This window comes from Zosterops lateralis (genome assembly GCF_965231275.1).
Source record: "Zosterops lateralis genome assembly, chromosome: 9".
Classification (NCBI taxonomy): Eukaryota; Metazoa; Chordata; class Aves; order Passeriformes; family Zosteropidae; genus Zosterops; species Zosterops lateralis.
The window spans coordinates 9,274,081-9,300,781 of NC_139769.1; the positions used below are offsets into that span (position 1 = coordinate 9,274,081).

General features: G+C 38.6%; 1 protein-coding gene across 6 annotated transcripts in view; it reads right to left on the bottom strand.

The window, feature by feature from the left end:
• MAST2 (microtubule associated serine/threonine kinase 2) overlaps positions 1–26,701 on the bottom strand; it is a 186,746-nt gene that overhangs the window by 60,849 nt on the left and 99,196 nt on the right. For all 6 annotated transcript variants that reach the window (XM_083867704.1, XM_083867703.1, XM_083867707.1 and 3 more), the window contains one exon: positions 5,394–5,485. In XM_083867704.1, coding sequence (XP_083723830.1) covers positions 5,394–5,485 — 92 coding nt within the window. The remainder of the gene's footprint in view (positions 1–5,393; positions 5,486–26,701) is intronic.

Below are 26,701 nucleotides of genomic sequence, written 5' to 3' on the forward strand. Positions count from 1 at the left end.
TTCAATCCAAGTTATCCACACACCTTTGCTGTTCCATTGAGAAGGAGCAGAATACAAGCACAGTTGAAGGCAACATTCCCTCACACTTCAGCCTTACAAATGGGTCACAAAAGTCTGCACCAGCATCTCTGCACAAATTCCGTGAGCAAGGTGTGCACACCTGGCATGTGTGTCGGGGCAGGGAGGGAGGAGGAGGAGAGGGGGAACAGGCTGATACCTCCTGGGGTATGAGGATGCCACAGAACAGCACAGGCCAGCAAACTCCATCTGGTCTGCAGGGCTACGAGGGGAAAAATAGCAGCTGGTAGAGATTAAACCAGCCCCAGGCTGATGTAACATGTGTCATGGGGTGATGAGAGAACTGGAGAGGTAAGTGAATTCCAGACCACTCCACAATCTGCTTCATCAAAAGCAAACTAAATTAAAAGCAATGAGTTTGAGCAACAGGTTTGTTTTCCTTTGCCTTGGTTTTCTTTTGTATTGTTAGTTAAGACTAACAATGAGTTCACAGTTTAATACAACATAATTCAAGTCTTCATCCAAAACTGGATACTGTTTAACCCATTCCCAGTACATCCCAAGTGCAGAGAGTGATCAGAAACATATAGCTAAATAACTTTTGGTGTTTAATTTATTAAGCCTGTACTCATTTTAGTTCTTATGGTCACAGAGGAAAACCAGAACCATTTTGCTACTTTTGAGCCACAAGAAGATGGAGAGGTCTGACAGTCCCAGTCCAGGAGGCACTGCAAGCTTCCCAGGAGACTGAAGTCACCCAAGTGAAGAACTGAGTCATGCATGAACACACATGTCCTGGTAGCAGCACACACCTTGGGGTGAGGGTCACCAATCACTTGTAAATGCTGAAGGAGCATTTTAGGACGTGGCAGGAGTGAGGCCCTTCCACAGTTATGCAGATGATCTAACAAAGCAAGGAAGGCTGCCAGCTTTGGTGGAAACCTTGGTCTTTGCCTTCTCATTTTTCAAGCTTTACTGACAATGAACACTACTGTGTCAAGATGACAGTTTTGAACGAAAACCTCATTGCCCAATGTTGTTATAAACAAGCAATGAACTGTCATTGCCTTTTTATATCTTCATCAATCTTTGAACTTGTGGAGTATGATCAAAATGGAATTTCAGAGTAACAGAGCAAATTGGGTAATGACAGTTTTTAAATTTTGAAATTAAGTATGTGGGTGTTCAAGTCTTCTGAGCCTGCACTGTATGGTACAGATACTACTAATTTTTCAGCAACTACTTTTTCTGATGTATATGGCGTATTTCCTTTCAGACACTGGAATTTTAATTAGATCCCCTGTGATTTGATTCTAGTTTTAAAATGAAAAGCAATTAGTTTCTCTACTCAATTCGAGTCTGGGTGAAGCTTTTAAAACAACAACAGGGAGACAGGGAATTTCTACTTTCCCTAAAATTTCCCAGCACTGCTCCATCTGCTGTAGCTGAAGGTATTTTAATAAGAGAAGCCTGAGTGCAATGGTCTCATTCACCAAGGCTGATCAAAACCCTATTTACTCTGCAGCAAAGGTAGATTCCCCTGTTGCTCCAGGGTTACAGTTGGCTACTGCTGAACCTGAAATGCCTCTGTCCCAAGAGAGGCTGTTACACAGAATGATTGCCCATTAGGTAAATCAACACAGCTACACCAATGCCAATAATTCAGGCAGGAACCTTTACATCTTCCGGACACAGGAAGAAGGATGCAGCCAAAGCATTTGTAAATCCACTACCTTCAAAATATGAAACAGGCAATGACAGTCTCAGCTATCCCCTACAAACATGAATGACACTCATCAGATAAGTTATGAGTCCAAAAACTCACAACAGAACCATGCTGTAAAATCTCCTTCTGAGAGCCATAAAAGTTAATAAATAAACACAAAAGGCTAAGTTTTCGTGGTCTTCTATTCAGGATATTCAAATTACTTGCTGAATATTAAAGCGAGCAGCTAAAGGTCATCTGCATGCTACAGAATGAGATGCCTTCCAGCACATACAAATTTCAAAATCATCATAATATTGAAAGCACCCTGTGTACCACCAGTCTCATAAACAATGAATGCCATGGTGCCCTCACAGCACCCAAGGATCACAGGCATGATGTGCTGATGAACCTCAGTTCTGATAACCAGGGCAGGATTTAGGATGGGATGTTACAGACTCTGCACACTCTAAAAATAATAAATAAATAGGCACCTCAGAAACAGCCATTTTTCTGCCAGAAGGTGGAACTGAACTTGCAGTTGTAACAGCAGAATCATTTAATTCAATAGCACAGTGTTGCCTGTGAGCAGATTCCTCTGTGTGCCATTACAGATGGGAGCAGGGCAAAGGTCCCAGCAGTGACAAGTGCCTCCACTGGAAGCCAGAGAGCAACCTGGCTACCTTACAGCTGTGGAAAGGAAATTTTAAAATAGCCTGAGCTTCAATTTTTCAGCTCTAAGTACCTATCTCTTTACTACTCAATTATAATGTTACTTCTTTGATTTTAAGCTTTTTGATTTAAAATATAATCTGATGGCAACTTAGTTATGGACCTTATGCTGTAACCTCTTTGTAATTCTCAGCTTTTTAAAAATTGATTCAAAGAAATAGAAGGATTCAAAAAAAAAAAAAAAAAAAAGAATGTACCTGTTTACTTCCCCCTCTCATTTCAAAACAAAAAGAATTTAGAATAAAGGCAAAAATGTCAAACTTGCATTCCTAAAACTGGCCACTGCAAGTTTGGGAGACTAAACCAGCAGAGTGACTTTCCCATGAGCTGTAGCTCTTTATGTCAAGTACCAGGTCATTCTGGAAAATGCTATTTCATACAGTTTGAAAACTGAACCAGCACATTTAAGTGCTCTCGATTCAGTAGCCATTTCATGGCAGGGTTCAAAATGTTTGGATGTACTTCTTTCTCAAATGTTGAGAGCTCTTTAACTAATACTTTTCTTCTAAATTTTCTAGGATATGAATTTGCCTGGCATCTTTTTGGGATGCTGTTTGAGACAATAAGTCCCTCTGTCTGGATCAGTGCTCATGAGGAGGTGGGTTTGCCTGACAGAAAGACAAGTGTCCAACACCTCACCCACTGACTTTTACATCAAGTGCAGAAGAGTAACTTCTGACATTATTACTGCCTTACAATACATAGGGGAATTTATTTTAGTGTGCTGTCTGAACAGAAACATTTTATAAAGCCTCCCTGGTTTCTCTGCATGCTTGCTGTTCCTTTGATTTGTAGGAAAGTTCAGAATGGGCATTAAGAAGACAAGACAAAAGTTCAGGACAAAAGAGGCTGGAGAGAGGCACCAGCATTTCTTAGTAACTCATCACTGCGTGTGCCTGAACAAACAGACTGACAGACTCTGTTCAAATACTAAACAAATATCACAGCCTGTTCTCAAATTCAATCCTCATATATGATATTTTTTAAGAAAATATTTGTGACTCTACTCTAAATTTCATCTACTTTTGTCTCTTGAATAAATTATTTTTTTTCCCAGGGAAGACTCCTAAATATAGTACTGGTAGAGAACCCAAATTACAATTAATTTATCTCCCTGTGCACTACTTGTTACTCTTGCAAGTAACAAAGGATGTTCTTTTAATTAATAATTTTAAATCCCATATGCAACATCAGGAAAAAAAAAAAAAAAGGAAATATTTGAAAAGTGGCACACCACTGAGTAGTTACTCTTCCTTTCAGAAGACACTCACTTCTAATAAATTATAAGCTTATAAAGCCTGAAACAGCATCAAAAGCACCAGAAGAAACTTAAATTTTTTTAATAGATAGAGGAGAAAAGCAAATCAAAAGAAAATGAAATATACATGTTTCTATTATGAACATTTCTGCATTTGTTTTCTGACTAATGATCATATCAGTATCTTTTTACAATTTCCCAAGCATTTCTTTTTCTCAGTTAAAGGCTTGTAGAGTTAATTTAGAATATACTGAAACCAATACATGCATCAATTCAAAGCAAAAAGCACAATATAACTAAGTGGAGAATCTCTAGCAAGAAAAATGCTTTGTTTAAACTAAATTTTACAAAATTATCACTACCATAACCACACACAACAGCAACAAGGGAGACTGAAGTAGAAGGAGATGATCATATACATATTTTAATTTGAAAATCATTGGTCATTTTAGAATAAAAATGTACTTAAAGCATCTTCCTAGCTTTCCATGACTGGGCTTTTTATAGCATCCCAATAAAATGTGGCAGATTTTTACGAAAACTTAAAGAGTGAATGAGGCTTTTATGGGCATCCCTGAACAATAACTTCAGCCTTCTTTTTTCCTTTCAGCAGGCTGGATATCACCTCTTGAGATGCAAAGCTCTGCAAACAGAAGCAGATGGCTCCTTCTAGCTGAGCTACTACCAGTTTGCTGTTCTTTCTCAGCATTGCCTCAGTTTCAGTCTCCAGAAAGCATTTACTGAACATACTGCCATGTAGGAGGAAGAAAGTGATTATAATGAAAGCAACATTCCTTGTCCTACACGCAGCAGTGACGTGTTTCCAGAGAGGCTCCACCGTGGGTGATGTGCCACAAATGCTCCAGCTGTTTCCTGCTACTGACTGGTGCCCATCAGGGATGTACCTGGAGCCCAACCATCCTCTCTGGCATTTTGAAACAGCGAAAACAAAGTCGTCACACATCATCTACCTCCCTCAGCAGCAAAAACAAGGGAACATGCTGTTCAGGCAAGCTGTTGAATCTGCATGTGTGACCCTTTCTGAAGAATTATTCCTTCTTTTTCTGTTGGAAGAACATCTCCACACACTTCGCTTCAATGACTAACAAGCCCCTGCCCATGTGCTCTGAAATGAGCATTTCCCAGTTGCTGCCATGGTAAAATTGGCAGCAGTGTAAAAAAGAACTAAAACTCCCAAACACCTCATGTTGCTCTGAGTAGCAGACAGAGACCATAAGATGGCACACTGCACAGCTGCCAGGCTGCTGGAGGCACACGGAAACAGGCAGGATGTTCCTCCTCATGAGAACTGCAGTTAAATCACTGGCACAAATTAACCATGCTCAGAGACTCCAAACAAGAGATTTACTTAAATGTATTTATCTCATTCTATTTGGCTTCGTTTCCCGTCTCAGGCTCTTTTGCAGGATGTAAGAGGATTGAACCCCCCCAGGAAGAGTGGAGGATGGATATGGAAGCAAACTAGAAAGTGTAGAACATAAAACATTTATCTTGAAACTATAAGGACCCTCTTACAAGTTTGAGGAGGTGAAAAACTACCATCAGGGTAATTTCCAAAGGGCATATTTTGATGCTGAGTATCTGCATGTTCAAACTCACTGCAATGACTGCTGGTATTTGTGCTGACAATTCCCAGATGGAGCAGTCCTAGGGAGTTACCTGCGTGTCCATGAAGAGGGGAATGTGGCCGTGGGAGAGTTGGAGATGTGCTGGATGTTACAATCAAACTCTTCCTGTTGCTTGTCCGACAGCTGAAAGAAATAAAGATAAACCATTAGGCACGGTCAGGTGGACTACAGCACCTCGAGGCAGGTCCTGCAGAATCTCTTTCTGCTAAGGAGGAATCTCTCAGTATTTAGGGTGTGATTTTCTCACACTCTTGACCTCAGTAGTGATCCTGCAAAGAAGGAAATGTAGAGGGATGAAAGGTACAAGGGTTTCAACACTCTGGAAGCATTTGTTGCACAGGCCACTGGAGATAGCTGGTAACTCATTCCTGATTCACAGAGTATATGCAACTCATGCTTTACAACTCACACAGAAAGCAAAAAACACTGTAAAATACCCCCGAGTGCTTTGGATGCTCTTACCAATATCCCACCTAGCAAGTAAATCCGTTATGATTATTGGCTTGGTTATAAGAAACCAGAGCATATTCCTTAGGGCAGAGTTAAAATTACAGAGCAAAGTGTTAGCACAACTCAGCAGATGAGTGGGATTACTAATCAAACTTAAAACCTGGCATCTAAAAATCTTTGTGAACACATATGGCAGCACCACTGGAAAATTCTGCAAAGCAAGTTTCAGACAGGCCTCCAACACATCAGCTCCACTCCTTGCCATGACTTCGTTCCAGCAAGGAAAGTGACACTTCTTATGGGACAGTTCAGATTTATTTTTTCCCTGCTGGGAGTTTCAGAACTGAGCCAAATGAAGAAAGGATGTGTTCCTCCATTTTCTTCCCAGCTTGTGACTGCTGGTAGCAAACATTTAGCTCTAAACATGATAAAAGGAATCCCAATGGGCAAGGGAAACATTTTAAAATCATGGGAGCTGTGAAGAAGAGCAGTTAGATAGTTAAATCCCTTTCTGTTTGCCACTTCTCTTGCTGTTTAAAAAGAAGAAATGAAGTTGCTAACAAAATCTTACAACTGACCAAGCACTAGAGCTACATACATCTATCCCTTGTACCTCCAGCTCGCTTCCTACATGGCAGAAACATTCCTGCTTACTTCAGCAGTTCCCAAAACAGGTAACTAGAATCCCATTGGTGTTGATAGGGCTGGGAAAACAGCCAGGACCAGGGAAAGCTGAGCAAAGGAGCTCGCTGGCCCCACTCCAGGGGTGCCCTGTGAAGCTCCAGACTGGGTTGCCCAGGCACAGGCAAAGCCTCTTTGCTTGCAGACCCCAAATGCTGACATCTGCCAGGTCCTTCGTGCACTGACTGATCTCCTGGAGCTGCCCAACAATAAACACACTCAGGCTGCCAAGAACTACAATTGAATGCAAAAGTATTTTTGCTGCCACAGGATACAGTGCATCTGACTATTATTATTTGTAACCTTATTTTATTGCTGTTCTATAGGAAACTAGAGAACTTGATGCAGAAAAAAATACAACTGAACTGCCAACTATAATAAACAGTAATAAAGTTGAAGCACCATTAACTGCTATTCAGGCTCTTTAGTGTACTTAAAGCATTCCTCAAAATTATCCAACTGATTCCATACAATCTCCATTTACATTCATGTATTATTCAACAACAGTCCATCCAAAAACTGATTGCCATTGTGCACATCTCATGGAAAAACTAACAGCCTGATTTTAAGAAGCTTAAAATCCCAGTTCATGGATATTTTTAACATGTTTTCAGTTACACTATTCCAGTAACTGCTGAAAAGAAACAGAATACTAAATTTCAACATTAATACCAGATAATCATTGTTTACATTAGCACAAAATCCTTCTTGCAACAAGAAATTCCTGAGTATTCTAGTGTAATATATATTACTATGTAAGAAATAATAGAGAAAAAAATCCTGGGTATTTTAGTATCAAATATAATGTAAGAATTTAGGATCTTGCTCAATAAAAACCACGAGTGCAGTGAGAAAACAGAGCTCCATTCTCTACAGTTGTATCTCTTTGCTAAAGAGAGTTCCTAAAGCACACTTTACCACAGCAATGCCTGGAGCTGGCTATGGAAACTTGGTATATTTAAACCACAGGATAACAGGAGAAGTGAACTGTCCCAAACTCAAGAGCTTTTTAACTGCTTGATTGCATTTTCCCAACTGAACACAGCTTTGCAAACTCATTTTCTTTGCTGTCTTTGCCAAGGTAAGGAGCCAAAAGAGAAAGGGTTAAGGGGATGGAGAGCAAGCACAGCTGAGAACTCTTAAAATAGGTCAGGTTTACACTAATGTACCCAGAGGAGGGAATGGCTTGGAGTGAAAGCCTAGCCCCAAGTTGGGAATAAAACATTATTCTCTTTGCACCCTCAGCATTGGATAACTTTTAATTTTCCTGGATCTCTCATCTGCAAAAGACAAACACCACTTGGGTCTGTTTAGCCATTGCTATGACTTATGTGTGTTGGCAATAAGGCAAAGCTTAAACACAGAGACTAAAAACACAACACCCAACTTCTCAAATTCATGATCCATGTTAAGAAAAATATGTAAGTACAATCATACTCTCTACTGGCTGAAGAGAGCTCTCTGCATATCGAGAAAAAGCTCTTGATAGATGTAGGAATCCTAGAGGAAATGCAGAACAAGAGTGATGAAGTTCTGGTAGTCACTAAAACAAAAAAAAAAGGGTGAAGGGAGGAGGTAACAAGCAGACTTCAGTGGGATGACCTCCCCCCCAGCAAGTCACTACAACAGCATCTGAGCACCTCCTAAAGAACAGCTAAATATGAAGGAAGCAAAGTTGGCTTTAAGCAGGGCTTAGTGCCAAAGAAATTCAAACTAGTCAATTTAAGTGCTGGCAGAAACAGTTCCACTGAAGAAAAAAATATTTCCTGGAAGGTTCATTTTAGCCAGACAGACAGTGCTGGGCTCAAAAGTGAGCTACCAGGCCAATGATAATGAGGAGATCATGTTGTTAATCCTTTAAATTGCATTAATTATTAATTTTTACTGTTGGTGAATTCTCAAAACAATACTGTGTGTCTTCTTGCTCAAAAATTAATTCAATCGACATAAGAAAACAGGAGTAATAGGAGAAAGTAAAAGGGGAAAAGGTTGGTTATATCTTACTTTTTAACTAGAAAAAAAAATCAGTTTTAACCAGTCCAGAGAGATTTCAAGCATTATTATTTGTTTATAAGCCAAAGTTTTGCTGTTTTCATTAAACACAAGGTGAGCCCTGAGCCCTGAACCTCCTTTCCTCTCACAATTTGCTATGGGTCTTGTTAACCTTTCTTTTTTTCTTTTCCCTCAGATCTCACTTCATAACTTCAGAGAGCAAATCCCCTCCAGGTCTTCCAGTTTAGGCAAAACACAAATTCAAAAGCACAGAGTTTCTGTCGGGTCCAGAGCTGTAGGGCTGAACTCCAGCCCATGCAGAGCCCTGGAGGTGCTGCCCTCCCTACTCTGGTCAAACACCCCAACAAACCTGTGAGAACACAGGAGCACCTCGATGTAATTCTGGAAACACATAGTAAAATGGATATTTTATATTGAAAACAGTTGAAACAATGCCTTTGCATCACTATGGAAATAGAGCTTTTATTCTGTTTCTGGAGTTAATTTCTCTGCTTGCAGTAAAAATATCGTTTGTTACGTGTGCTGAAGTGTCCCCGGCGCACTCCTGAAATTGAACCCTGCAGGACATCAGACATGGCTCTGGTAACTGGACACTGCTTTTGGACCCACTGAAATGTGCCCCCGAGCCAGCACCCTGGCCCAGAGTTATTTCTGAGCACATTTGGCGCTGTACCTGTGACCTGCATGCAGCCTCCAGCTCCTCATCTGCACCCCAACCAACCTCCTCCTCCTCCTGACCCACAGACAAGCCCAGGGCCAGCCTCTAAAATGAGCAGCACGAGTGCACCTTGTTTCATCTGCCTATTCAGTCTGTAAGGAAATCAATGACTCAGTTTCAGCATAAATCGATATTTGATTCTTTATTTTAGCAGTTTACTCAAGGGATATCTTCAACTCACTGAGCAAAACTGATTAATGCCCAAGAGGCATCTGTGTAATGAAAGCGAGGGCCACAGAAAAAAACAATGTAAATATAAATGATCAACCACCACTATCAAGCAATTTCATAACGATGCTGGTTATTATAAATGAATAATGATAAGGAAGTTTCTCAAAATCTATCTGAATTTATAGGCCTTGAGGAATTTCTTGTAGCTGAAGCTGCTGGAGTATGTAAGTAAACAAGATAACACTGATTGCACAAGCCTTCTCATTGACTTTGAGAGAAATCAACTTGAAGAAATAAGATATATGGAAAAAGTATAGCTTAAGTCATATTTTGGTTACTACTCATGAATGCATTTTATTCATATTAGTGATTTGTCATAGAATCATTAAGATCAGAAAAAACCTACAAGATCATCAAGCCCAACCTTCGAACAAAAAATTTGATTTTAGAATTTTGTAAACTACCTCAGGTTGTCAGAGTGCCAGATTAACTCCTGCACTAACTTCTTTCAAAATAGGATTTCAGAAGCCAAACATTAGACTTGTTCCAGATTTGACACTCCATCTAGTGACCTCAAATCCCTATGAACTGGGATCCAAAAATTCTGAGCAATCATATCCACAAAAGTTATTTGTGATTATGTATATTCCTCAAATGTAATATCACCTAACCAAACTTCACCAGATTCTCCTCTGATGTTACAAAAGTTTGGTTTCAGTTGATTTGCTTTACAAAGAGTTCTTTATGAGAAACAGACATTTTGGAAATGAAAATAAGTATTTAAAATTTTTATTCACAATGACAGAAAATTTACAAAATCCAAAATCTGCATGTCAATGAATGCAGCAGCTGCACAGCAATGTTAACTAGATGTGGAAGTTATCGTCTTAATTATAGTAATTCAAAGATGGAAGCAATTTTGTAAGCTTTAGCACTACCAACAACAGGGATAATTAGTTCTCTAAAATAGATAAGTAAGCATCTGGTTCAACTGATTTCTTTTTTTTCCCACATTCAAGAATAGTTTAAGAGTTATTCATCCTAGAATAACTGGGGAGAGAAGTGTTATTATTCATGGTGTAGGTCTGGGGGGTTGCACATTCCTACAATAAACACTTCTTTTGTTGTAAAGAAATACAATTACACACAGTTAAGATAGGAAGGATGGAAGCTCGACTCCAACAAGCAACTTCTAAAGATTGCAGGCAGAGTCTCCATCACAACAGACACAGAATTATCTTTTTTTCCCAATATCACCTAAGAAAACTGCATTTTATTTCCCGTCATTGAAGTCCCAGAGCAAGGAAACACCCTGAGTTTGGATTCCTTCCTGGTTATTCTGTCCAGACTAAGCAACTAAGGAACCTTTGTCTGGTGCATCTCTGGACAATCTGTACCTGCCATTCACTCCTTTATAAAATCAATCCCTAACTCCATGATCCTGAGATCAGGATTCCCGTTTACACCATCTTTCTGAAGAACTTCAAATAGGATTGAACTTTGGAACCTAAATAAAGGCAACAATGAAAACCAACTGCCTGAGTGCAGGGTCCTCTTCTACAAAAAGTTTTCTACAATTTAATTACTACATACACAGAAACAGACACAAGCCAGGCTCTACTCAAATTTGCACTGCCCATTGTTTTGAAGCCAATGAGACAGAATAAACTGAACTAAAAAAGAAGAGCACAGAGGAAAAAGATGCAGTCAACCCCTGAAGTGCAGGTTGCACTTCTGTACAGATATCCAGAGAGTGCAAGGGCATAAAACACACAAAGAACACCATTTTCCATAATGCCACCACTCCTTTCAACATGCTACCAAACACATTAACTGAGGTGAACACAGAGTCAAGCAATGCTACACTTACAAAGCAAGGAGTAAAATGGGTGCAGATGGTTCTTTTGTTTTAAGGAAAATTAACATCTTTGTACTTAGGAATTAACTTATTGCATGAAAGACCATTTTCCTTTCATCTAAACCAAGCTATATGTTAGACAAGCCCTCCTACCTCATTTAGAGCTTGAATTGAAGGAGCAGCATCACCGCAAGCGAAGAAATTACAAAAGAAAAGGCTGAAATTGCCAGTGAACACCAAATTTATGTCTAATTTGCCTAATGCTTGAGGCTGGTGCACACCTGCTTACACCATGCTGTATAGTCCAGACCTCTTGCATTATTAACAACATAGGAACAACTCTGCAAAGCCAAACAAAATGAGATGTCACAACAAATTACAATGACTGCTACAGCCATTCTCAACTACACAAATCCACTTTATTCTGAACACATTCCAAGCTTATCTTTGTTTTAGCATAAAAGAACAAAAGTAAGAAAAAAAAATATCTTTGATTATGGAAGAGAGACCCCAGAATAAATATATACATTATTTAATGGGCAAAAACACAAAACAAACCTTCTCAAGCACTCCTATGTTCTGATTCAGTTGTGTTATGTATTATACTGCCATGAAGTTACATCACAAAGTGTGAAAGGCTGATTGAAGGAAATCTAAGCATAACTGCATACTTTCATTTCCCATTTCCTCCAAATCTATTATTAAATGCTTCATGTAGCATAGCTGCTTTTTAAATAAGTCTCTACTTGACAAATCTCAAAGAAGATAGTTTATCACATTTCTCTTCCTCCAAAAATCCAAGTAAACAAATTCCAGAATGAAATGACAAAGTGATTTTATATTGTTTCAAATCCTCTAACCGTGGAGCACACAATTACATACAGGTGTGCAATACAACAAACCTACTCTAGACACTCTCCCCAAAGATGCATCCAGGAAACAAAGTAAATGAGTCGAAAATGGAAAGAAACTTTTCCAGGTTTAATGTAAATGTTACATAAAATAATACAAAAACTCATTTGGTTGCTTTGTAGCACACAACATGAACATTTTGTTCTCTTCATTTTGTTTCAGAGCATTTTCTTAGTTTAAGAATCAAAAAATGTTACAAATTAGCTCATTATCAGCTACCTGCGGTTCCAAACCTCAGCATGAGGATTAATTACTGATCTAATTTTAAATCTATTCTAACAGTACACTATTCTAGAATTAATCTCCAGACTGTCCAGGGAGTTGCCTCTACTGCACAGAACACAGATTTTCACATGGCTAAACAGTAGATTCAACATTCTGAACAAGACTAGGATGTTAGCAATCAAATTATTTGTACATTTTAAAAATACACGTTCTTAAGGTGCCCTCCTGAGCTGCACTGGAAAGGTTTTGCTCTGTTGGTAAGATTCATCTTTCCAGCTATGGAGACCAACAATAACAACTCCACTGCAGAGTGTCAGGGTTTGTTCTTGCTTGGCAGAATGTTACACTTACGATGTGCCTTCCTACCAGCTGGGATTATATCTCTGCTGTGCCTTTCAGACAAGTGCTGGGTTGTGCTCCCATGAATGTATTAAGGTATCCTGATAATAGTCCAATGGACATTTAGGAAAATAAACAAGCTTAACAAACCTGTAAGCTCAGTAGGCAGGCTACAAAACTTTTGACTTTTGTACAGGACTAGGCTTAGACAGGAAAGTGCCATGCTCTGCCTGCCTGGACTCAACCAGGGCTGAGCAGAGCAGTTCCCTACCAGAGCAAGACAAGGTGAGATGTGTTTGCCAACGTGATGCTTTAATTCAAAACAGATAGAGATTGCTCAGGTTGTTCCCTTCAGCTTTGGAAGAAGGAATGCTGCTTGGGACCTTTCTAATCAACACTCTCACTGAATGGCAGAGAGGGAAAAGAGGCTACTGAGATAAGAGTTGGTTCTAAACGTCAAGGAACGGGGCAGACAGGAGCTGAAGTTCTGTGGCCATTGAAAAATGCTCAGTGTAGCCACTAAAACTGGTGTAAATTCATGTAGAGAGATACACTGCAGTGTTGAAATAAAGCATTCGGTTTATGTGGTCCTTACTCACTTACAGAGACAGGTCTGTCAATAAACCACTGTCCCGGATAAAAACAACACACTTAAAAAGACATGAAAAAATTATTTACGAAAACACATTAGATAGCTAAACTGCAGTGTACATCAGACCAAATAAGCTGACTACTAAAATATAAGAAAATACACCTGTAGAAGACATTTCACGTTAATGGAGCAACAAAACCACCAAGGGCAGGAGAAGAGGGGGAGGCCCTGGGTGCAGATCCTGCCCTGGCACACAGAGCAGCCTCAGATCTGCAGCAAGGGGAAGTTTCTGGAACAATCAAGCCTGATTACATGTTAAACCTCATTCTTTTGTGTAAAGCCGACTTGCTGAGCCAAATGTTCATTATCCAACAGCCATCAATTTTTCATACAAGGATGGCTGTTCCCATTTATTAACTATACAAATGTGTACTACAAATAGATACACACACAGGGTTTTGAAATGTTAGCGGACTGAAGCTGGAACAACCATTCACAAAACTGAGCAGAAGAAAAACACAAACATTAGAAGTCACAAGCTGACAGCTAAAGCTTGTACCAGCAGTACATCCAAAGGGTGAAGCAGTTCACAACTGCCAAGAAAGGGCACTTGTTTTAAGAGCTATTCTACTTAAGAAGGCTGAAAAGTAAAGTCAAAAGCAATTCCAGTTACAGTAAGATGGCAGAGAGCAATACGTACAAATATATGAATGTATCAAAAATACATGGATGGTAGCAGTGATAACAAAAAGAAATCATAAAAAAGTAAGAAAAAACTAAAACCTATTAAAATCAGAGCCATAATTTACACAGCTGTTAAATAAGCAGATACTTAATAAATGTACCTCATGTAAAATTGGACCAGAATGCAAGTGAAGAAACTGCTAAAAGCTTTTTGAATGCTTTATGTATTTATTCATAACTAAAGGAACTAATAAAATGTGAGCATTATTTTTACAAATGGTGTCTAACGAACTTTAGCAGAAACTCACAAGCACAGGAAAACATAGCCCAAATTTTCTCTGAGACAAAGTGGGGAAAGAGAGGGCTGTTATTTAACATTAGCCTATTTCTGTGTAAGTAAAACATTGTTGTAGAATTCATTACTGGGAGCCATGTATTGTGAAATCCCAGCATTCTCACTGCCCCAGTTCTGTTCTGCACAGAGTTTGAAACCAGCATGGCCAGCAAGAAAACAAATGAGACCCATAAAAATTGCAGAACGTACACTAGTGAAGACACAGCAGAAGACAAACGCAAACAGTTAAAGAAAGTCAGGTATTCAAATTCCATAGCAATCATGCTTAATTTAAATTAGGTCTGTTAATTGTAACATCCTAATTTACCATGCAATCAAGACTGGAAAAAAAATTACAGGACAGGAAAACACACAATATACTGGAAATTAAGCAATTTCAAATGCCATTACAGGATTCAAGCTCGCTTCCTCAGAGAACAAAGATTCAGGGAAAGACTGTTCTCATGGGTGTCTGCAGAAGATTTTTTATTTCACGTCATTTTGAGTCTCTCCTCTGGCACATGCTCACTGCCAGTGTCGCATGATACCAGAAGTAACTCCTTCAACATCAAACACAACACACAACACGTCAAGTGACGTTTACATCTTCTATTAATTCTTAAGGAGTTTAAATCATGGGCTTAGTGCTACGTAAACACAGCAGGCAGTAATGAATATGGGGAGGCATCATACTGATATATAAGCATAACATTTGCTTAGATTTTCAGTATGTGACTAAGCTTTGTCCTCATATAAAACGTGACAGTTGAGGCATTTTTGTGGAAAGATAGTCATTTGCTTAAGCAAACAACTCCAAAACACGTCCAACTTACTGCACAGAATTGCCTAAAATGATAGACAAAAGAGACTGGTATCAGGTGGCTTGGATTTCATATCTGGCACAAGACTTCCCTGCACAGAACTTGTAAGCATCTCCCCTCTGAATCCCAGTTCTCTGGACCCTTCTACCTTCAGTCGACATTAAACCTAAAAACAACAACCAAAAAAAAACCCAACACCTACTAGAACAGTCCTTAAAACTAAATTTTTAAGAGGCCTGGATTAGCCTAGGATATTTCACTACAGAATTTAATTTTACCAGCAAATCTACTCACTTAGGTATTAATTTGTAGTCCTCAAAATAATAGAAAAAAATAAGATAATTGGGCTGTGAGTGGAGAAAAACTATTCAGGGATTATCTTATAATTAGCTACAAATGTAGAATCAAATAACTTCAGAGGTGTTTTCCTTAATAGTTAGAAAAGCTGAATATAATAACCAAAATGGTGGCCAATACAAAGTGTTGAGCACCTAACTGAAAACTAAGTAATTTCTCTCCAGGTAGGTGTCTGGTGATAGAAGATGACAGTGTATTTCTCAGTTCCTTAAGTAAGGTCTCCTTTTTATAACAAACATTTTGCTCTAAGGTGTACAGTTCCTTGCAACGTCAACATTCAGCTGCCAGTAAAATAACAGGAATCTCAAGTGCACCAGAGAACATCTCTCTGTTTGCTCCTGACCACAACCTCACACCTCTCCAAAGAACAGGGGCCTGCAAAGGGAAACACCATGGCACGGGCACAGGTTCCTCAGATCCAGGTATGTCTCCAATCCATCCCAGAGGTGGGGCTGGTGGGAACTTGGATTTAAAATGCAATTGTCAGAGACAAAGAACAGTCAAAATAAGCAGATGCACAGACTCTGTGAGGATTCCAACACCCAAATGTGTCGACTTCAATTAAACACAAGAACTGCACATTTCCAGGCCAATCACGTGCCAGTAAGACTCTCTGTCTTACTTTCCACAGTAGAACTGACCTGACCTGAGCATCCTCCGTAATGTTCAGGATCTCCCTTTTCCTCATACCTCTTCTCAAACCAGTCTGTTACCCCAATATTTCATTTAGTTCACTTAAAACACCAGTGCAAAATCATTTTATACTCAGCAGTCTTGTTCATGTCAAGGATCCAAATAATTCATGAAATTGTCTGCAATTTGTGTGTTGCTCCGTTTCCTCTCCACAAAGGTTTTAACTTGAAAAACTGGTTTGTCCTGGGCAAAAGCCAAATGTTCATACAAGAGAGTTTCGATCTGAACAAAAAGCTTTCAAGGCTCAAAACTCCAGTGTTAACCCTCTAAGACCCTTTCCCTGGGTTTTAGTCAAGCAGGGAAACTGCCAACAGTATTCAAAATGAACATAAAATATCATTTATCCCACATAAACTAGAAATTACAAGCAGTCTGGGTGGATTGCCTGAATCATTACAAATATTTGGGGGTTTTAGGAGGACCTTCCTTCCATTCATTGGACTAGCCTCTTTCATTGTATTTAAGTACTGCGAATATTCTGTAATGGAGAGTGTATTGGAGCTCCCCAAAACTCATCCATCAGTGAGCAAAATACCCATTACGCTTCCATACAATCCAACAAACTATTGTCATAAAGAGATTTTGAGAAGATAAGGTGGAAATTTTTTCTCCCCCAAGCAGTGCTTTTGTCCTAAGGCCATATTGAAATACCTAGCAGAAGTAATTTGAATGAAATTTCCTCTCTAATTATGAGTGTCAGGAGGTTATTTAATATGCTGAGCTAGGCAAAAAAACCCCAAACTTGATCTAAGTATTAACAAAAGCATCAGATTTCCAGGTCTTTCCCATCCTTCCCAACATAAGGGAAACATTTCTTATGTTATTCATTTAAGCACGGAAATGTGTGGCATGACAGCTGTCACTTTAAAGTTAATTATGGTATAGACTCACATTTTTAATGCCAGCTTTATGTTACCACAAAAAAAGTAAGTATTCTGCTAGCATCAAACTAATTGTTTTTCTTCAAAGTGACAATGTATATATGGAGGAGGTGGCATCCTTCTGACACACACAGCTTTTAACGTCAATCTAGATGAATCAGCATTAAAAAGTCACTGAATACATTTGGGAAGACATGTATGGACTTACTGTCTAATGTGGTCCTGTTATGGCAGCTGAAAAGTTACCAGAAAAACACCAATGCATTAGAAAGCACCATTTATGTGCTCTTGGCCACCTGATTATTTCCATTCACTCCTTTACTTCTCATTGAAAGGTGGTTTCTCTCACTGTTTGTGACTATTTAATAATGAATAGCATTTTTCCTAGTTACCAAGGAACTGTTCGTAATTAAATACAATGATTTCCATAGAATTACTGATCTTAGAGTGTTTTGGTATTTAAAGATTGCTTTACACTTCATAAGCAGTTAGTTCTTGTGATTTTAGCAATTATTGTATCACTAAAGCCCTTTCACTGAAAAGAGAAGAGGAAGGAGAATTAAAGCATCAATGGCAATTGTGGATACAAATCCAAGATGTCCTTCCTCACAAAAATCTACCTTTTTCATCCTCCAGAATTATCTTTCAAGTCACTTCAACACCCAAATCTCCCATCTTAACTTTGCAAAGAGAAAGTCAGTAAACAAAAGTGAAATCATTAAAACCCACAGTCACAGCCTGTTCCACCAGAGAGGATTAAAATGAAAACATGAGGAAACATTAGAAATTAGCATTCTAAGCCAGTTTTACAAAACCAACAAACACTCACTTGCACAATTCTACAGTGCTGTTAATATCAAATCACAAGAGTATATTCAAGATACGTCCAAAGTGTAAAGAAACAAAAGGACTGAAATCCAGAGACATTTAATTTAAATACGTCAGAATTATGCTTTATCATTCCATAATCCGATTTCAATAGGCAATGCCTCAGCAGAGCTGATATGAGAATACCAGCCCCATATGCCCTTTGAACCAAAGAGCTCTCATATTTCTCCTATAGTTTAAACTCATAAATATTTATACAGAACCAGTTTGACAGGTAAATGTGATTTATGTTTATGTCACCCCTCCCATGAGAAACTTATGTATTTACAGTTTGCTCTTGACTTTCTCTATCCTTCCGGGAATATGCTGGAGAAGAAACAATCCAGCCACTTTGACCGGAGCAGCAGATGGTTCACTTTTCCAGAGCCATTAGCTGCGGCGAGAATCCCACCAGCTGCACGAGGAGAGAGCTCATTTCCACAAAATGCACCGAGGAGAAAGAGGAGTCCTTCCCATTTGCCTCCTAATGCAGGAGAAGCCATATGGGAGTCAAGCCCTCTAGGATTTTTAGTACATATCAGAAGCCATTATAGAGAAATGTGCCACAGCTCAGTAGTCAGAATACCACAAGTAACCCTTTCTTACAATGTGAAACCAAATTAAAACTGAGAGAAATCCAAGGCGGAGAAGCCCTGAATTAAGAGCACACAAGCTATCACTAATGCAACAGGACTCTACAGAACTTTTACAAACAGAGTAGGTGAAAATTGTATCAAATATTTGTCACAGTAAAAAATTCTCTACTGCTAAATACGACCAAGATTGCAAAGTTGCGGGAGAAATTTAAATCAAATCATAATTTTTAAAGGAAGTGCATTAAGAAGTGAACATTATGCTTTGAAAGGGAGCCAATTAAAACTGGAAAAATATTTATTTATTTAGTGATAGAGTACTCCATTCCTAGTGCCCAGATGCCACAATCCTGAGAACATTAGCACACAGAAACACCCAGGTCATGGCACTGCAATGCACTCCATGGGCAGTGACCACTCTCACAGCCCAGATACTCTCAGGAGCAAAGTCATTGCATACGTGGACATGGGATTTCAGGACGGATACCCTGGCAAGAATCACATTATTACAGTGATTTATCACAATCCTCCTCAGACCAGCCCAACCTGCCCACCCATCTCCCCCAAGAACACAGGCAGAGAGCTGGCAGGCTGCCAGCCCGGCTCGGCAGAAGGTGATATTCCCAGCAAACTGTCACACATGCTCAAATATTTCATTTCTGAGCCTGCCTGGCTGAAGGCTGCGGTTTCCATCCTGTGCAAAATAGGATTTCCACCACATGACTTCGTGCAGCAGCTCTCTGCTCTGAATACTCATAGTGCTGTTTGATCATTTTGAAATACCTAATACTTGTTTATGTGATTAAATCAATAAAAAGTCATCTCTTTTCCATTAAGATGCTCAGTGGATTTACAGATCAATTTCTTTCTTTTTGTACTTCAGCTACTAACAAATAAATGGAATTGTAAATTTTGAGTAGGAGTTTTCTGACAAAATATCACACGTGAAACCTTGTTAGTATCTCGCAAATTGTCTCTGACCTTGATGCTTAATTTTAAATTCAAAATGGCACACTAACACAATTCTGAAAAACAAGGATCGTTTATTTTTGTTATGAGAGACACTGTGGGTGTCTATTCTGTTTGGAAGATTATTATTGTTGAATTTTCAAAAAATACTACCTTGAGGCACATGGATTGGAGGAGCTTTAGGAAACCAAAGTTGTGCAAGCAGCAACAATACAAGGATCCAGAACCTGCAGGTCTAACACAGGTTATTTTCCTATGCAAAGGTGTCCTCCCTCACCTGCCCTAAACCAGCTCCTGGCTCTGCCCAGCCCCCTTGGCTCCCACAGTGAGTCAGGTCTCATTACACCCCACTGATCCCACGCTCACAGGTTGGTGGCCAAGAGCACCTGAAAGCCAAGCCCAACCCACCTCAGCCTTTGGAAATGGAGGCACAGGAGAATAATTTGCCTCCCTTTCCCCTCCCCAGCCAAATTCAAGGAATCTGTAAGAAAATACAAAGCTTTATCTTTGTAGCTTCTGTCACTTCATCAGACCACTGCTACAACTGCTCAACGGGTGTGAAAGTTACTGCTTGGAGCAGAGACATCAACACACAACCTGAATCTCAAGGAGCCCTTTTACTTTAAAAAACAGGCTAAAGACAACAACTTTGAAAAGAACAACATTGCTAATGCAATTCCTGGCAACTAAGATCCCTATTTATTTACAAAATCTTTCCTCATTGCCACTAAGATTTTTAAAAGTCACTGGTACCACACAGAACTCAACTTTGATAAAATTTAAATCACAAATGTGAAATAATAACAAAAAATTAAGAGTCCCCCAAAACATTTGTTGGTAGAAGCTACAACACTCTAAAAAAGATTAATGTAATTTCTGATAGCTGATGAACAAAATTCACCCTAAAGCTAAGCCAAAGCTTATATTCTGAGTCTTACATAGATTATTAACTGTATCAACAAACCAGCTGCTGAGAAATTCTGGTACCAGCTGCAACTGTTTACTCATAAATCTGAATATACTGCTTTAGTCAGGATTAGCTACCTACCAGTCTCACCAGTAAGTTTTCAGGCTACAAATGTTAAGCTCCACAGAGCACCTGATGAGCGGTAATTATGTTGATATTTCCCAGTCTTGTAGGGACACCCCTGTACTGCATCAGATCCGATACCATTCATTAGTTCTCACACTTCAATGGGATTTTATCAAAATCCAGAGAGCAGGGTAAATACAAACACTCATCCTATTAACTGCTACATTAACATATTCACATCTCTAATAAAAAAAAAAAAAGATGCTAAATGTATTAAGCATTATTTAAAATCTAAGGTTATGCATATCTCTGTGAAGACTGTAAGCGCTGTAAGTCAAAATATTTGCAAGTCTTTCATGGTGCTGCCTATTTCAACATAATACTGTTTTGCTACTTCAAATAATAAAGCAGCTTCCTCCCAGTAAGCATCTATCCATCATTTTGTATAAACAAATCCCATAACACATTGACATAGTATGAGAAGGAACAATGCCTTTAAATAAATATCTTTAAAAAGAACGAACCGAGGATCTGCACAGTATGATTTTCACAATGAATACAATTACAAATTATTCAGAAATTAGGAAATCATATCTAACGTACTAGGAACACGATTCAATCTGTTAAAACAGGAAAAAAAAAAGCAAGACTAAACAGTATTAAAACAAGTAGCTTAGAAAAACATCATAAGAATTACTCGCAAAATCCTTAGATTACCTTTTGGATCGTCTCAACATGCTGGTAGCAGGCAGAGAGAAATTGGACAGCACTGTCCAAAAGGAGTCAGACATGATCTTTAAAAGCTTTCATTGCTGGGAAAATACAACACAATCAAGCCACTAGCAATAAATAAGGAACTAAATAATACCAGTGACAGAGCCAATGCAAATTCCCTGTAGACCTTGCAAGCTGTTCCATTAATGTGAGACAGGCAGGCAAGCGTACATATTGCTGCTGTTTCCACTGCCTCTGTTTTCTCCCTGCTCCATCCCTGCCTCCCTCCCTCCACCTTAGGAGGCAGTGCAAAATGAGATATTTATTCTCTTCCTAATATATGCACTTTAAACCTGGAGTTTGCTGAACACACAGCATACATGCTTTCTACACATATCTCTGTGTTCATCTAATTACAAACAAAATATTTTCAGTATTTTCAAAACCATAAGTGGGCACCATTTGCAACCCTGAATAACACAGGAGGGGTTAAGCTGTGTCTGCACAGAAAGCACCATTGACTGCCTAGTTGGTGTTTTTATTCTGATATGGAGGCTCTTCTTTTCCTAACGACATGAGGCACATCAGGGGCATTTTGCTTATTTTTCTTAATTAATCTTGCACCTTTAAACAAATCCCACGTTTCATCTTCAGTAACCCAGGCAGGTTAAAAAAAAAAAAAAAAAAAAAAGAAAGAGAAGCTTCCAATGCCTCCCAAGATCAGTTTAAAACCAGAAATCTATTCTCCCCCTGAAGTCAGCCACACCAGATCCACGTCAGTCACAGTAAACACAAACTCCTACATAGCACCTGGTGCCCAAAAACAACTCAACCAGCTGAATTTTGACAACAAAACACAAGCAGCACTCGTGTGATGTACATCAGAGGTTTCCCACACACCCCCCTCTGCACATCGACCACAAATTCACTATTGCCCTTTGTGTCCTGTTGCCATGTTTTTGCTTTTTCCAGGGTCTAAACAAAATCTTGCTGGAGCTGCCCCTTTTGTTTTTTTTTTTAATTTCAGTACGCAATCTATTTTCTTCCTATTGTGGCTTCTTTAAGCACTTCTGCCAGTAGGAAAGCTAATGACGTTCTCATATTTCAACCTTCTTGAGTGGTTTTTTATCACAGACATGAGAAAGATGACAATCAACAGCTGGCACAGCCTTCCAAGCACAATACAGCCCTAAAAAAAATACACAAAAATGTCTGGGAGAAAGAAATCCCACTAGACTCACTTTAGCCTTCTGCAGAATCTCATGGAAGAATTAGATGGTCTTCATAATTTTCCATTAAATAATTACATATTTTTAATACACACATTTATCAAGAATCACAGTATCTGATTAAGCAAAATATTCCCTTCCATCTGGAGTTCAAAACAGGCAAATGGGATTTTTAGACTCTATGCACAACATGACCATCTTTTCTAGTGCTTTAACATTTTTACAAAGTTAATCTACATCGCATAGTGGTTTGATTTCACAAAGTTAGTTTAGAGTACAACTAAACCAAACTCTGCCACTGTCTACTGCTGATGAGAAAGAATAAACACATTCATTTTTGTGTCCACATAATATCATATACCAATCAAGTATAAACTGAATACTAGCCATTTAGAATTAAATTCAGGGTATTATGTGACCTTCCAATTCCAATTGGTTTTTGAAAAAGTATGAAAATTTTACTCTGTCAGCTAAAACAGGAATTGAAATTCATGAGCAATAATGGTGGGGAAAAAAAAGTGTTCACTTAACTAACAAAATAAACCTATCAGAGCAGAAATAAATTCCTGACTGCTTATAGTTAGCAAATAAGATCACAATCAGCTAACACCCCTAAATCTGTATTAGTCACACTTTTTACAAAAATGATTGAAAATTCAGTAATAGAAGACATATCATTCATTATCACCATACTCAGCAGCAGCACTTTCACATCTCTTGCAGGAAGGACACAAAAAGGAGAAGCCATTTTAGGAGAACATTTCTCCATGGGCATCTGTGACTGACAGCCCTACAGCAATGTTAATCCAGCTAAACCCTGTCCATCCTCTGTTGTTCCTGGGGAACACAAGGCACCCCAAGCAGGGGAGAGGATGGGGTGTGTGCCATCCTCAGAAACCCAGCCATTCACCCATCTTGCCATTTAACACAGTTCTACAAAGCTTTTACCCAAGAACTGCAAAAAACACTTTGAGAATTATATAACACTTGTTCAAAACCAGCAGAATTTTCATTTAACACTTTATATTCCTGCTTTTCAAAATGCCTGTTCCACATGGAAGTAACAGACTCTAATACTGCCAATCAGCACCTGCAAAGCATTCATTTTGGGACCCAGAGATTCTTGAGAAATTCAGAGTATCCAGAAAAAATGTGAAGACACCACACTTGGAGATGCAGTGCTTTTGCTAGAAAAACAGAAGAACACAAACCGTCAAAAAGCTTTTAAAATAAGTCATGTCTTAAAATACGACAGTGTCAACATTTGCAGAATTGTCTTTAGTAGCAACAAATATAGGAAGCGTAAGGATTTTCTCACACCTACAATGACAAATGAAATCCATTGAAGGAACTGTCTTACTGTCTCTGCACGATCAGCAAAACATTTTGGAAAATCTGGGCCAGAAACTCCTCACTAATTCAAAAATATACTATATCTGTGTATGAGAGAACATGTCAACCGCACAGTCACACAAATGGGTTACAAGATGAGTTTTCTATTTTATTTAACTCATAATAACATTAACATCTCTTTGTGAATTCCAGACCCTGAGTTATTCCAAGTCTAAAGAAATTTCTTCCTTTCTAACATTCTCCCACTTGCCTTTCAGGATATTTAGTCTCCATCAATCTTCCTAATGCACCTTCCCTTCTTTATGCCCAACTTGTCCTCTGAAAAGACCACCTGCAGAACATTTCGGCAGCTCCTGTGATGATGGAGTATTTCTCTGTCAACCAAATGTACAGTTTCCAGAGCCCTCCTAATGACACTGCATCCACTGGACAGTTATAAATAGTCAGTGTCAACGACTTTCCCTATTTCTCATCTTTACCATTACCGAAGTAGGATATTAATTAAGCCTGACATTAAATGAGAATGCAATTAGGCAAACAGTTCACATGAAACCCATTGCTTTCTGGACTTATTTTATAGCAGTTACATTTATCATTAAATAAATTTCCTCAGCATAAGATCATATTCTTTTAAATAAAATCTGTCATTTTAGAAGTAAGCCAAACTCCCTGAAAAGTTTGAAGCAGTACCAAGCAGATCAATGAGGTAATTTTGAAAAAGAATATCCCAAAGATCAAAACTCCTGTGACTGACTACATTTTGACTATGTATCAAGAAAAGTTTCCACAAAGTGTTGATTATATTTTTAAACACTTCAACCAGGAAGAACCATGTAATAGTGAAGTAGTTTTCAAATTAAATTAATTTCACGAGTCGCACTCTGGTAAAGGGAAACTTATAATGGAAACCAGTTGAAACACTATTGGGAAAAACCAGCAGTATCTTGCTAATTAAGCCATCACTTGAATGGTTACATTGTATTAAGCTTCAAATAGAAATGTGATACTTGGAGACCTAACATTTAAAATAGTCATTAGATTGCAATCCACCAATTATTCACTAGAAAAAAACAGAAATTAAAACCATTTTGCTAGCAAAGCCAAATTCTTTGGAGAAGTCACAACAAAAGAAGATACATTCTATCTCTACAAAGAGCATATTGACTTTCAACTTTAAATTGCATGCCCAACAAGCACAGAAAATTATTCTACTAAAAGTAAGCATAACTTAACACAGGCGAAGAGATACCTGCTCTGTATCCCCATACAGTGAAAAGTGTATAAGGTGTAAAAATTCCAGCAGAAAGCTTTGGTCTTTCAATAGGGAGAAAGGAGAAAGTTCTTCCTTTATTCTTAAGAAAAATAAAAAGGAAGGTTCCTTTAAAAAAAAATTACATGGGAGATGTGTGTTGAGCTATTTGGGGCATCATTATTATTTGAACAGTGACCTAAGCAAGGGAAGAACAGACTGTCTTTGAGCTGCTGCAATCGCCAGACTCCAAAGCAACAGTCTGACAGAAAACATTAGGTGAATGTATCTTCAAGGTCCACTTTTCTATCATTTGCTAAGTTATAAAAACATAGATTTCTTCCTTTTGGGGCAGAAATCACCAAGCCACAATCCCAGATTTAAGAGTCATACACTTTTACTACAGTGGCTCCCACGGATTTCAATTGCTACCACTGTATAAAAGGGCTCCCAAAGACTTATCTGTATGAGATTTAAACAAACAGCTGATGGCCATGGGTTTTGGGGGTGAAGAACAACTAAACTTCCCTCTGGTGTGCATTCCCTATGCAGGGAACATCCTAGTGAGTGCACTAGTTAATGATTCAAAGGATGAGAAACATTTACTGAAGCAGCTCTCAGGCACTGCACCTGCATGGAAGCTGCCAACTCCTCATGTAACTTTAATTGGGCACAGTTACTGAACTAACAGGGGTTGCCATCCTAGTGGACAGCCTGAAATGCTATCTAATGGACTACAATATCACTGCTAAGCACAAGCAACTGCTCTGATTTCAGTCTAAAACAACTCTCATAAAATTGTACTCACTCACATATAGGACACTAACTACAGCTCCATCACCACGATCTTTTAAGTGAAGAAATTACTAAATAAGTGATAAGTTAATGGTGCCCCAAATCTTATGAATATTTTAAAAGAAATATTCTTTCTTTCTATTTTTATTTACAAAAATATCACTTACTAGTATGTTAATATTCCATGCAATACTATCCTGCCCAAGTAACACCAGTAAGATGTTCAGCTACTCCAATATAACATAATTTCAAACTCACAGACTTGACAATTGGGCTCAGATGCCATGGAAAGGTCAATTATCCTCTTTAAATAAGTTACTGGATCTTGCATTCTTTCCCTAGCCCAGCCTTCTTCATGTGTGATTCAAATGTCAGTTGTCCAATTTAATCAAATGTAACCTCCATATGTGATTCAAATGCCATAAAAATTGAGAAATGTTATTTGAAAACCAACAATACTGAAAATCAGATCTGAAAATGTCACTTCCTGTTTACACAGGAATCTTCCTATGCTTTATCCAAAATGTAGTTAAGGACATTCATAAGCACTTGCAAAAAACACACCATCACAGAGTGCTGCTGTTACCCCAACATCCTCCTCCAAAGGTTCTCCCTCCTCTTCACCAGACAAAATTTATCCAAAGGAAAAAACATAGACTGAGCCTCCTCTTGCCACCATAGCATTTCCTCATCTTTGTCATGTATTATTTATCCCAAAGCACTTAAAACTTCCTTTTTAACCTGTAATACAGTCTTAATGAATTCACTGTGCGACTGGATTTGCAAACAGGAAGATAACTTAATCTCT